At 36.0% G+C, this 13,083-nt stretch overlaps 1 protein-coding gene across 1 annotated transcript in view; it reads left to right on the top strand.

Annotated features, from left to right (window-relative positions):
• The window catches only part of LOC150079282 (uncharacterized), an 850,343-nt gene that overhangs the window by 652,028 nt on the left and 185,232 nt on the right, over positions 1-13,083 (top strand). Inside the window, exon 5 of the mRNA XM_090383021.1 lies at positions 5,182-5,404. Within this exon, the coding sequence (XP_090239147.1) occupies positions 5,182-5,404 (223 nt within the window). The remainder of the gene's footprint in view (positions 1-5,181; positions 5,405-13,083) is intronic.

Here is a 13,083-nt window from a genome sequence, read left to right as displayed (position 1 = left end):
TATCAAGCAAAAGCAAACAAACCCAGATTACTGATTTTTTTTTTTAAAGAGAACAGAAGATATACGAAATCTAGAATGGTGTATTTGTTAGTTTTGTTAACGAAATAGTGTATTTTTTTGTTAGCGTTTGGAACGTAAGCCCCCCCCCCCCACTTTGGACTTTTTCTTAGTCTCGTACAACACGGTTTCGCACAACACGACATTTTACAGGAACCTAATACCGTGTTATACGAGGGTTACCTGTATTTGGTTCTATTTTAATTTCTGTTTAAAAGTCTATTCGCGTTCGTGCGGTTATTCGTTAGTTTTTGAAAACCTGGTCCATTCCAAATCACTGATAAAAAAAAAAATCAAACTGAGCGTAGCATTTTCCTTACTGAACTTTACGCGATCAAAATAGTTTTAACCTATATTAACACTATCGCATAGTATCACATATACGGAATGGATCAGTGCAGTCAACGGTACATCGTCCCACCAGCTATGATGTACCACTCAGTGATTTGGTCCTCAGCTTCCCGCCCTCACATATTAAACGCCACCTCAGACTGTAATATTGGTTCCTACGGTTTCAGAATCGGGCTGTACGCAATCCCTTTCGAGAGCGAAACTCTATTAGAGTCTTGACATCACCTCCATGGAAACACCTCATTTTAACGTGTAGCATCACAACCACGAACCAGCTCATGATACGTCAACTAGACGCTCGGGATGTCAACAGCGTCACTGCATGCTCCAGGTGAAGAGGAATCCATACTGCACTGACCAATTGTCGGTGCCGATTATCGGTGACAAAACCTTGCTCCAGTTTGTTGCATTTCCTTGCCAACATCGTGAATATACGAGTATGTAAATCTCTTCACATTACGTGATCTCCATGTGTATGGACAGAAGCAGCAGAACGCAAATCTTTTCTGAAATCTTTGCTTCGATAGAGTTCTAACAGCGGTGAAGGCCTCTGCTATAGAGACTGGTATCACTACTTCAGGCATTTGGCTGTACTTTAAACAGCCATTAGAAACTGCTGTTCTAATCGTCTCAACGTTTAGAACAGCAGTTTAGAACAACGTCTGCTGTTCTTATTATTTATTTTTTGTTTTTTAAGTAATAATAATCATGTTCTGAAAATATTAATTTTTCACATAGTTTGAACTATATTAACTGTTTTGTCTGTTTTTTGTTTGTATACTAATGTGTAGTTCATTAGCACTATGCTATTCTGAGGTGAGGCCATGGCCTCAAATTGAATACATAAATAAATAAATAAAAAGCATCAAAATCAGTTACTTCAGGAAATTTGAGATACCTTAACAAGAATAAATGATAAACAAGTTATCCTCTTGTGTGTTGGTTCCCTGTTTACAGTAACATCTCAGAGTAAACATTGAAACAAAGTTGCCAAATCAGGAACAGATACTATGCCTTCCTTCCTTTAATGTACCATAAATCTATTATAATAGAACGATGTATTAACAAATATCAGCACAACTGGCAAAATCAAGTGAACAATAAGCTGTATAATATTAAACAAAGCTCGAAGTCTTGGAAAATCGGCTTTCAAGCACTATACATGAAGTTGACTAAGGATCGGTCACACGCTCATTTAACAATCACGCACTCATTTTAATAATGGTCCATAATTTTAGTTCTGTATGTTTTATTGACTTCAAACTTTACTGGATCAATGGAGAAGGTATTGAAGTGTTCACTGTCATCTACATACAACTGATCCTACTAACTACGCTAAACCTTCTAACTGTTAAAATTTTCAGATTCTACTCATATTTTCAAACTCTCCAGCATATTACAGAATGCTCTTTATATAGTTTATTTACTTAAGGTTCATCCCCTGTACAGCTAGTGGGCTAGGAGGGTGTACAGATATTTTGAAATATATATCGTACACTTTTATACAAATTTTCAGATCTTTACAATAATTATTAAATAGATAAATACATTTACTTAATTGTGAGTTACATTTACTTAATTGTATTCACTTTGAAATAAAATATATCTTAAATAATTGAAAAGATAAATATACAGGTTGACTTATATATCTTTTCTTCAGCAACTAACATAACAGGTTTATTTATTTTTCATTATATTATTGCATTTAATTGTTTATATCATAAACATTTTCGATAAAAAAAATTCGGCTCAATTTTCACAGCAGCCCTGGTGATTTAGTTCAGATTTGGTCCATAATTCTGGTTCTGTATGTTTTATTGACTTCAAACTTGACCGGATCAATGAGAAGGTATTGAAGTGTTCAGCGGTGTTACATGGGAACATTGCTTTTAGGGGCTCCAGGTCAGATAGTTTCATCCTAAGTGGGGGATGGCTTCTGTTTCTTGCTCTTGTGAGTGCGATGATGTCTTCTATCGATGGGGCATCAATCTGGCGAGTTGGCAGTTTGTTGAGTGTTGACAGATTTTTTTTGAGGATAGTGAGCTTCCAGGAGATCGTGCCTAGGTTGACTTGGAGAATGGATTTTGGATTTCGAGATGGTGAACGGGTTCCCTCCCATACGGTTCAGCCACCGCAGAATCCAATATTCCATTGTTAGAAATTTGTTACATTGAAAGGTTGATTCAGAGGACCAGATTTCTGAAGCATATAGTGATATAGGTGTGAGACATCTATTAATGTATTTTCCGATCAGTTTGGTGTTGTGACAGCCTGCAAGTTCCTGGCGGATAGCCCAGAAAGCAGCATAGGTCTTCTTCTTTGCCTTTAGGAAGTGTTCCTTGAAATTTAAGTCTTCATCCCACATTAGCCCCAGGTAAGTATGAGATGACACTTTGGGAATTGTCTCACCATTAACTGTAATTCGGATGTTATTATTGACCTTCCTCTTCAGCTCGAAAAGCAACTTTTTTATAGAAATTTACAACTATTACTATTTTCTCAATGACCTGCCTCTTAGCTAATGAACAAGTTCCTAAAATAAATAAATGTTATAATGAATCTAATGCCTAATAATTTATCTAAAAGCAGAAATGTGCTCATCTGATTATTACAATAGCAGGAAACGGATGCGTTCAATAGAAACTGTATTCTCAGGTTATTACCTTTTTGGGCCACTGAAATGACACATTTGTGGAGTAACAATTTTACTACTGAAGAAAAGACGTAGAGACAGTAATTGCTTGGCTTCAGTCACTTGATTTCGATTTCTTCCTAACGGGTTTCAAGCACTCATTCACAGGTGGAACATGTGTCAAAACTATAGTGCCGATTATGTAATAATAATAATAATTTTATGATATCTCCACTCTGCGCACAGTTCCTTATTGTGTCGATAATGTACTCTTGCACCTTGTTTTTCGATCACCTCGCGTATGTGGAAAACTATTACTTTTTTCTGTTGCAGATATCCTGGAAACGTTAGAGGCTGGACTTTTTTAAGTTTCTTGCCGAATTTCTTAATAATGCAGAAGGACCTTTCGGTTCGCGGCTTTGCTACTCGCTGAATTGCTTATTCGTAGTTAAAGTTTTAAGACGGGAAACCATGATAACGCCAAGAGCTATTCGTGGCTCTTGCCGTTATCATGGTTTGTCCATCACGGATCAGGAGTTTGATCATTCACAGAATCTAATCAAACCATTCTTGGCAGTTGTCATTTATATACACCACGGGTGCCTGTCAGTTAATATATATATATATATTTTTTTTTTCTTTTCTGGATAATTTTATTGCCTGATAAAACTAGTCAGTTCAACAGTCTTATTTGTTTCCAACGTAAGATATTGTATCAACAATATCGGACAATTGATTTGACCCGGCAAGCCTATAATGAATCTGTTAATAAACGTCACTGGCGGTAAATATGTAAATTTTAGAAACAAAGTAAATGTTATCTTCCATCGAAGTGTTTTTTGTGTTTGTTTGTTTGTTTTTCTTTGTTTCGCCTTTAAAATCGAAACTACTGATGGCTGTACGACATTCCGCCAATAGAAAAGAAAGAAAAATGACCATACGGCCCTTTCATAGCTCAAATTCATAGCTGAAAAATTATAACAACGGTCTAAGGGGTTTGCCTGCTTACGCGGTCAAAGGCTTTTGGATTTCTTTATGTATTTCAAGGTAATAACCCCACATGTGCCTTGGACCGTTGGTCCAAATTTGGAAACACGGTACCTCCAACTTTTTCGCTGCCGAGCGAGCGTGATGTACAATTTTTGTTACTAATGGAGTTTTCAGATGCATTAAGTTTATTCACCACAAATATTACAATCAGTTAATTTCTACTCAGTGTAGGCATCATATTGTATATAATGTATTAGTATATATACAAAAGTAATATTTCATACAAAAATATTTTGCTAGCCAGGAAATCAACTCCCCTCTTCCTTTTGCCACAGACCTTTAATGTTACCCCTGCGAACGGGGAAGTGTTACTGTTCTTTAAATTACTGTCCCACCCCTCCCTGGTGCGTTAATACTGACTGCTATTTACTCCCATTATTTGTCTTTTTCCTCTTAAAATACAAGTGTGCGTTAGCGGCTTTGGTGCCAGCCGAACGCTTCCAATGAAAGTTACAGAGTTGTTATTACGCCGCTGCTTTGGAACTCATTACTTTATGTGTAATGTTGTAACAATTATGCCACTGTTGTTCTCTTGCTTTTCGCATTAATAAAGAATTCGCCTCTTTGAATTGCTTATAGAGTTCTTTGTTGCATGTGTCCTCTCAGTAACGATATGGGCTATTCCATTTGCCCTCATTTGAATTCCCCCAGATGGTAGTTATTTAACCGAGTCAGTGATGGGATAGGAATTCCTAAAAGGATTTTCAGTGTGACCGTCAAATAACGCGGTTTCCAACGGAAGTGTTTTTTTTTTTTTTTTTGATTTCTTTAAAACCTGGTGTTATCATTAACACCTTGCAAAACGGAAAAACAAGCCATAGAATACGTGCAGTTTATTAACATGATATACCCGATGGCCCAATTTCTGTGGTGTTTATTGGAGACAACACAACTCAATCTAGATTTTACTGTTATATGACCAACTGTTGATTTTTATATAATAACTGTTCCTAGTTATTGTTTCCATTTGAATTCCTGTTTAGTTACTTCTGCATTGGCCGTGTCATATCTTAAAAGGCCGTGTCATATCTTAAAAGTTATATTGTTACTTCTTCATTTCCTCAATTAAGTTTATTAATTCTTCTTTACAGATTTTTCTGCATAAGTCTGCAATGCAGCATCATGCTCGAGAGATCCACAGGGGAGAAGTGAAGCCGCACCAATGTCAGCAGTGTCTCAAATCGTTCTCTTCTAACCACCAGCTCACCCAACACATCCGGATCCACACGGGCGAGAAGCCTTATAAATGCTCCTACTGTGACCGTCGGTTCAAGCAGTTATCACACGTGCAACAGCACACGCGCCTTCATACAGGTAAGTGGTTGCTTTGAAATTAGTTCTTCCTCTCTGCTTAATGTGTTACATGTGCAAAGGAATTAGTTTAAACCCAATAGAAGATGGCCAGAATATTCTCCCATTCGTTTTATCCAAATGTTCGTTATAATGATGTACATCGGTTCTTTTGTGGCACTTTCTTGTACCGGGTTTTCTACTGTTGTTTCTACTGTCTTGCTGTTCCTGTGCAAATAAAAAAGTTCTGAAAGTCCGTTGCATTACGCGATTGTGTGGCGTTGCCTTACTGCCCTGCCTACGAAGGTAAGTGCAGTTTTCGATGCACTTCTTTGACCAAAAAGGTTAGAAAATCCTCAGGTAATATGTTAAATAGTTACATGTGAGGGGAGGGTTCTCTGTTTATTTTATCGGTTTTACCTACGAGTATATCTCGATTTTTTTACATAGCTTTTCTCTTGGACAGTAGGTCATTCTGTTGCTAATTTGTAGCTTAATTATTTAAAAGTTCTGCCCTTTCTGAAGATCCTGATAGCAAGGTTTCTATCAGCGTGAGCAGCAACAAGTAGTTTATACAATAATGTTACACGAAAATAACATGTGAATAGACAGACATTGAAGGATGAGAGCACTGGGAGTAAAAGCACATGGATAGGGGTTGCAGGAGAAATTACAGACGAAAGCAGGTTACGGTAGTAATTTGATAACAAACAAATAAAAATAACAAGTACACCACAATTTAACATGCATTCAGTTACTTGCAGCACATTTTTATTATTTTTTATTTATTAATTAAGGCGGTCCCAGCTAACCTATGGCAACCTCGCTGTCACTTACAGATAATTTAGCAGTGCTCCAGTATACACCCTCTCTGGCTTTCCCAACTACAGAGAGGAAAAGACTGCCACGACCAAAACAGATACAAACGAAAAAATCTGAAAATAATCAAATTACACAAAAATAAATATAATTAAATATTAGGAGGAGTCCAAACTCCGGTTTCAGCTCATCGCAAAGAGCTACATCTGCTCAGAGTCTATTGATACCAGGAACTCGGTTTAGGAAAGCCAGCAGCACAAGGAGCTGCCGAGAACATAAATGCCAGCACAAGGAGCTGTGTCTGAACAAACAAAGAGATGCAGTGACAATTTCTTCCAGCGTTGACAGCACCATGAACTACCAAAGAATGTCCATTATAGAGAGAAAACATATATGATATGAAAAGTGGAATTTGAAGCGGAAGTGGAAGCGGACACCCACCCAAAATACCACATCCTTGTACACGTCCACTAAAGTGAATTCATTCTGTTCCGTATCATAGCACAATACTTTCATGTGAGGAATATGAGCTGTGTAACCTAGCTGAGCATCAGTACTGAATATCCCCTCCATACTTGTTTTCGCAGATGAGATTTAAGTCTGTCCAAGATCGTTACCTCCAGTTCTTAAGAATCTTGTCTTCTGATCTACCGCAGTAATATGTTCCACCATGAAGAACTCCCAATTTTCTCGACAAGTAGACCTACTCCTGCCAGAAGAGATAGGATTATGTTATATTCGATTATATGTATATTAAATATTTTAATATGAAATGTAAAGATGCTATTTATTCAGTATTTAGAGGGCAGCCATCCTCTAAATGGAAAGATAGAGTCCCCATCAGAATAATAATTTAGTATGGAATTTAGAAATTTAGGAAAGTTATCAAAATGGAACAAAAATAAAGAAAAATAAATATGTAATATAAATATTTATTTATATTAATAATAAATTAATATAATATTAATTTATATTAATAATAATTTATAGTAATAATAAATAAATATGTAATATGGATAATTAATGGATAATATGTAATATAAGGATAATTAATGGATAATATGTAATATAAGGATAATTAATGGATAATATGTAATATAAAATGGAATTAAGAAAAATACTTAAATGAAATGAAATCTGATAATGTTTTGGGTCCGATAAAGAGGAACCAAAGATTAGAGATGGCCCTTGGCTATAGAACGTAGAAATGAAGTCGGGGAACATAAAATTAACAATGTTTGTAGAGTTAGAAATGTAGTTAATAAAAATAAAATTAATTAATTCAAGTAAATGCCGAGTTTCATTTCGTTATCAAGGACTCCGATTTTGACGTTTTTATTCTGGTTTAACAGTGTTTCTGATGCTATTAGTTCACATAACTACTATAAATTAACAGCATCAGAAGCACAGTAAAGTCCGATATTTCAATTTCAAAACCATAGACCATGATAATGAGACGGAACACTGAATTTCTTATTTTCGGTGGTCTAAGAAAAGTCTCTAACCTTTGATTACCCTCTGTTGGGCCTTAAACATATTAACCGATTATCTATTAACATTTCACGTTAAAGCTTATCTAATCTGAGCTAGATTAGGCTTTTACTTTGCCTGCATATGCTCAGAATTTTGACTACCCATTATCGTCTAAGTTTACCCATTCCACCCTCTTCCCTTTAATGTTTAGCGAATATGCTCATACATCGCACCTAAGTTATACATTTATATTTTAGTGTTGAATATTTGGAAAACTATGCACCAAAGAGGCAGTGTATGTATGATTACAATGAGGAGTATAACCTACAAGCTTTTTGATGCAAGCCGGAATTTGATGTATCAGGTAGTTGAAATTTGAACAATTTTTAGATTCGATACCGAGAATCCCAAATACAGTATCATATTATACATCCTAGTAATAGTAATTAAACGTAAATATTATCTGCAGAGAAGAGAATCATTTTATCGCTTTGAATAGTGATGTTTGGTTGAAAAAGAACAACCAGATGTCCTTGTTGAAAACTGTTGCAGAGGTCATAAAAAGCATAACCTGCCTTCAGTAAATGTAAGACAGTGATTAAACATTTCGCAAATACGAGACTAATCCCACTTAAAATAAAATAATTATTTTTAAATAAAAACTTCTTTGCTAAATAACATTCTGGAACCATTTCTTTCTTTCGAAGATTATTTTTTTATTTTTCAGATTTTTTTTATATTATGTCACTTGGTAAGCTCGGTAGGATCTTACGTTATGCATTTTATGTTTTGTATCCTGTTTTCTTTTTCCTTGATTTCGTTTTCATGTTCCTTTTGCATGATTGCTTTCTTATGTGCATTGATTCTGATAAAGGTACTTTCAATCTTATCTCTTAGAGTCCATTTTTAACTTTGTCGTCTGTTCTTCTAAATAACAGAATTAACAGAATTTTTATGAGCGTATACTAAACATTTTTAGCCCCATTTTTGAAGAAGTTCTTACTGGTTTTCTCTCCATTGTTAATCCTATATAACGGTGCCCGTCTGGTTGAACGGATTTTGTCGAAATTTGGTACCTAAGGTATATAATCAAAATTCATCGACTAAATTTTAATTTTTTTCCCTAAATTCTGATTTTCTTATTTTTAAAAAGGTTTTAAATTCAACTCTTGTTAAGATTTACATTAACAGGTGTGTTGCATTTAAAATATAAATCAATGCGGTCTTGTCTCAAGCTAACTCTACACCATAACTGGGAAAGATTTCCCAGATATGTATTCAGTCGAATAGATAAATTCAATTATGGTACACCGTAAATGAGTGTTAAACGAGGTATTGAAGTATTCTCCATACCTACCCGCCGTATCCCCACCATTTGGGTGTCACTTTCGTGTGTATATTTTTATCCAGTTAAATAGAGGCCTACTAGCTTACATTAGACGTTACTCTTTGAATGTAATCCTGCATTTTAAACATAGATGAATGGGACACTATTTTCTTCTCTCTATTATATAATGCAGGGGAGGCTGTGATTCGTTAGCTCTAATGACTCCTTGCTCTAATGCTCAACTAGCATCGCTTACTGCAGGCAGATCTGTTGCATCCAGGCATTAACGTTGGTGTGTGTGTGTGTGTGTGTGTGATTTCTATTACTTTTAGCTTAGAGAAGAGGTGCCCAAAATACGTGCCGCGTACGTTTCTCAGAAGGTTTTATCCGGCCAGCAGAAGGATGAAAATTGTCCCCAGTCAAATTAGACATTCTGGAATCAAAATATTGAACTGTAGCTTCGCACGCCAGTCGTTTTCAAGGCTGTTCGGATATAAGTATGCAGCCAATGTTTCGATGTGGCACTGGTGCAAGTGCTGCGTCATAAAATAAAAAAATAAACTTTTTATTTTTTTATTTTATTGATATTCATAATTAAATGTAAATTTAAAAAGAAAATAAAATTCTTATTAAGCTTAAATGCTGAAGTATAGTTAAGTTATTTTTCGAGGAAAATGCCATGCGTCATTAGCTCTTACTGATCAAAAGCATGATGTTAAAACTAACCCTTCCATACCTGACCGCCTGATCTAAAAAAAATTGAGCGCTACTGGCCTAGAGTGAAAAATTTGCGACATCTTGTAAGTACAAATAAAAATAGAACCACAACATTATTACACATTTATGAAACAAAGCAATCTGTCTGTTCCCTTAAACAGACAGAGATTGTTTGTTCTTTTAAACTACGTTGCGCACAACTTGTTATAACACCATTAAAAAAAATCGGGTAATCGAATAAAAACAGCTCCATTTCGGAACCTCTGTTTTTCTCGTTTATCACAATTGCCAATGTTAAGATAGCCATAATTGTGAAAATATCGCAGACACAGGCAGTTTGTATTATTGTTTCAGACGGAAAGCAATAGGAAAAACGTGGGAATAAGCAGAACAAAGTTAAATCCTGCAGAGTTCAGTAGCAAATTAATTTTAATTTAGATTGATTGCTTACATAGCAGTGACATTTGTCCTGTTTTTGGTTGCTATGAGAAAGAGAGAGACCTTATTTTTGATGCAGAATTCGTGAGCATTGCTTAAACCAGACTTATCTCTCCGCTTACTTTTTTTATCGAAATAGTCATGCTTTATCATTGATTTTGGTAAATAATTTGAAAATTTACCATTCAATCTTACAGTGCTGCCTCTTCCAGCTTCTAAAGACTGAATAGTGTTTTAATCCACGATTTCGTGTTCAAAAATTCGATTATTACATTTTCTGTAAAAAAAAAGGTACCATTTCTTCTATTATTAAATAGATAAGTCGATTCAGTGTAAAAACTAAAGCGAATTTTCCTTTGTTTGTAAAGCAAGAGCCAACCTTCAGCTCTGTTTATGCCACAAAATATTTGAATAATCTGGTTGCATGCGAGGGAGAATCTTCTGAACTGTTAATATCCGCTTTCTTTCACTCCTCGGTTTCTACCTTTAAATATGCATTTTAATAGCGCCGACCGGTCGTCCGTCGGACGAGAATGCCAACAGTGTCAACACTGACTGGACCTGTCTTATTATTTTTTTATCATGCCCTCGTTTAAATTCAACCTACTAAAGCTGCATATCTATGAATCCAGTAGCGGGTAATTAAGGGAGCCAACCTTGTTAATAACTCTGTGTAATTAAAGTTTTTTTTTTTTTCGGTAATTTTAACCGCAAACCACATGGTGATGTCAGCAATGATGGAATGCAGCCTGAGCCTATCTTACACGTCCTATAGAAGTAATTAAAAGGAAAATAGATTTTGTGTCATGTAAAGACGATGCTTTTTTTCCCTTCCTGTTAGGACTCTTGTCGTTATATCGGAGAAAAAATATTTACAAAACTATTCGTAAGCAATAATTGTCAAACAAAGACCCTTTCAGATGGTTAAAGGAGCATACATCTTAAGTGATTTTCTAGCATATATCAGCGGGGGTCAGGTAATCTATTAGTTGCATTTTAACAAAGAACATGAACGTTCCGTGCTAAAAGGCATTGAATTTTTAACAGTAGCATGAAACGACGGGGATAAACGGTCTAGTTGCATTGTTCTGAAGAAATAAAGAGCGTAGTTTATAAAGAATGTTTTTATATGGTACGAGACATCGTTTCACCTTTTGCCCATATATTAAGAAGAAATTAGAATGGAATTAACTACTGTTAGATAATTTTGCTTTTTGGAGAATGATGTTCTATCTCTCTCTCTCTCTGTCTCCTTCCACGAAAACACGCAATCAGAATCGGATTGGTTTTATAACTAAGGAGTAATGGGGGAAAGACTCTCAAGGATCAAATAAATAGAGATGTAAACTTATTTCAGTATACGATATTGGAGTGGGAGGGGAGGATTAACTTAGATCTCAGATAGGATTATCTCCTTTTGAGACCTTTTTCATTTGTTTTCTAAGAAGCATTTATACATTTTTCGACCCGAGACGTATGCAGGCCATACAAAGAGAACTCTGGGAAAATTTTTCAAATAATGATAATCAAACACTAATTGTAGGAGTTTTTTAATTTAAAAAATCGGAATAACATGTACCATGTTCTGAGTCATAATTTCAAGAAAGGCCATGCCAAAATTACGGCCCTAAACAGTTTCCTAACTTGTCTGGGCATAACTCATATTTTTTCGTTAGCGGATGAATTTATATTAGATCGATTACATATTGTGGAAACAGAATGGGGTGTTTACTTGCTTGTTTTTTTTTTGTTTTTTTTTGATTTGGTAGTTGTTGGCGCATCGGCTTCTATGGCCATATTGCACCTCCCAAGGTTTTTGCAGTACTTTGATCCAAGCCCGAGGCGGGAATCGAACCCGCGACCTTTGGGTTGCCGGGCAGGTACTTTACCCACTCGGCTAGCCCGGTCGGCTTACTTGCTTGTAATTTCACATTATTCTCCTCCTTCCCAACACCCAGGTGTAGTTGCCAGGGGAGCCTGTCAAACCGTAATTAACAGGTTCCCGTGAAAAGGAAAAATACCGTCTCAGCGTAGGACGTGTTGCATTTTAAATCTCACAGATGGAGCTACTGTAGTGAATAACTGTCGACAGTGTGTAAGCAAGGTGGCGAGGGAAGAGGAGGGGATTGTCTTTTGAACAGTTCAAACAGAATTGATCATATATAGCGTACGCGAAGGTGCGAATTAGAATTTTTATCGCTTCCTGTCTTGCTTGCCAATCAGACGATTGTGATATTAATTTGATATATCATGTACGGTACAAACGTCCAAAAAGGCTGTACTTGAAGACATGGGCTGAGGTGAATGTTCTAGAAGTGTTTCCGCGATTTGAGTAGTTATCAGAGAAGCCGCAAGAAGGTCGGCAGGTCTGGGATAAATACATTATGTTCCTCATCATAAGAGTTTCTTGGAACCGTGCATTTTTCCCTCTTAGCCATTGAATGACGAGATCCCGCTTAGCTATTGGAAGTTTGCGAATGGATGCTGCACATCAGCCCATACGAAAAATTTGGTAACAAGTTTCTGGAATCAGATGAAGTGATTTGAATTAAACAACTCACAAGTAAATTTATAGCAAGGCATTAGACATGCAAGAGTTGCGAAACATTAATGTACATGAGTAGTTTCAGTTCTCGTATGCTTGAAATCTTTCGCCTTGAATTTACTTGTGTTTTGAATATCCTATACCTTTGCGGCTCATTCATATTGTGGAAATATTCGATCATTGGGCTGGCCGTCAGATATTTACCGATGGGCACTTATTTACCCACCGATGAGTGATAGGCAAGCGTAATACTGAAGCAACTCATGGCGACTTTCTTCATAATATTTTCTTGATGCATTTTATAGCAAATTTAGTTGCTTTTATCTACGTACACAAATGAGACTTTTGCCAACGCACGTACGAGTACATTAAATGACTTTGTAC

This window comes from Mastigoproctus giganteus, chromosome 10 (genome assembly GCF_048544385.1).
Source record: "Mastigoproctus giganteus isolate SK-2022 chromosome 10, ASM4854438v1, whole genome shotgun sequence".
Lineage (NCBI taxonomy): Eukaryota > Metazoa > Arthropoda > Arachnida > Uropygi > Thelyphonidae > Mastigoproctus > Mastigoproctus giganteus.
The sequence above is the reverse complement of the archived record's forward strand: the minus strand, read 5'-3'. Positions and strand labels throughout refer to the sequence as shown.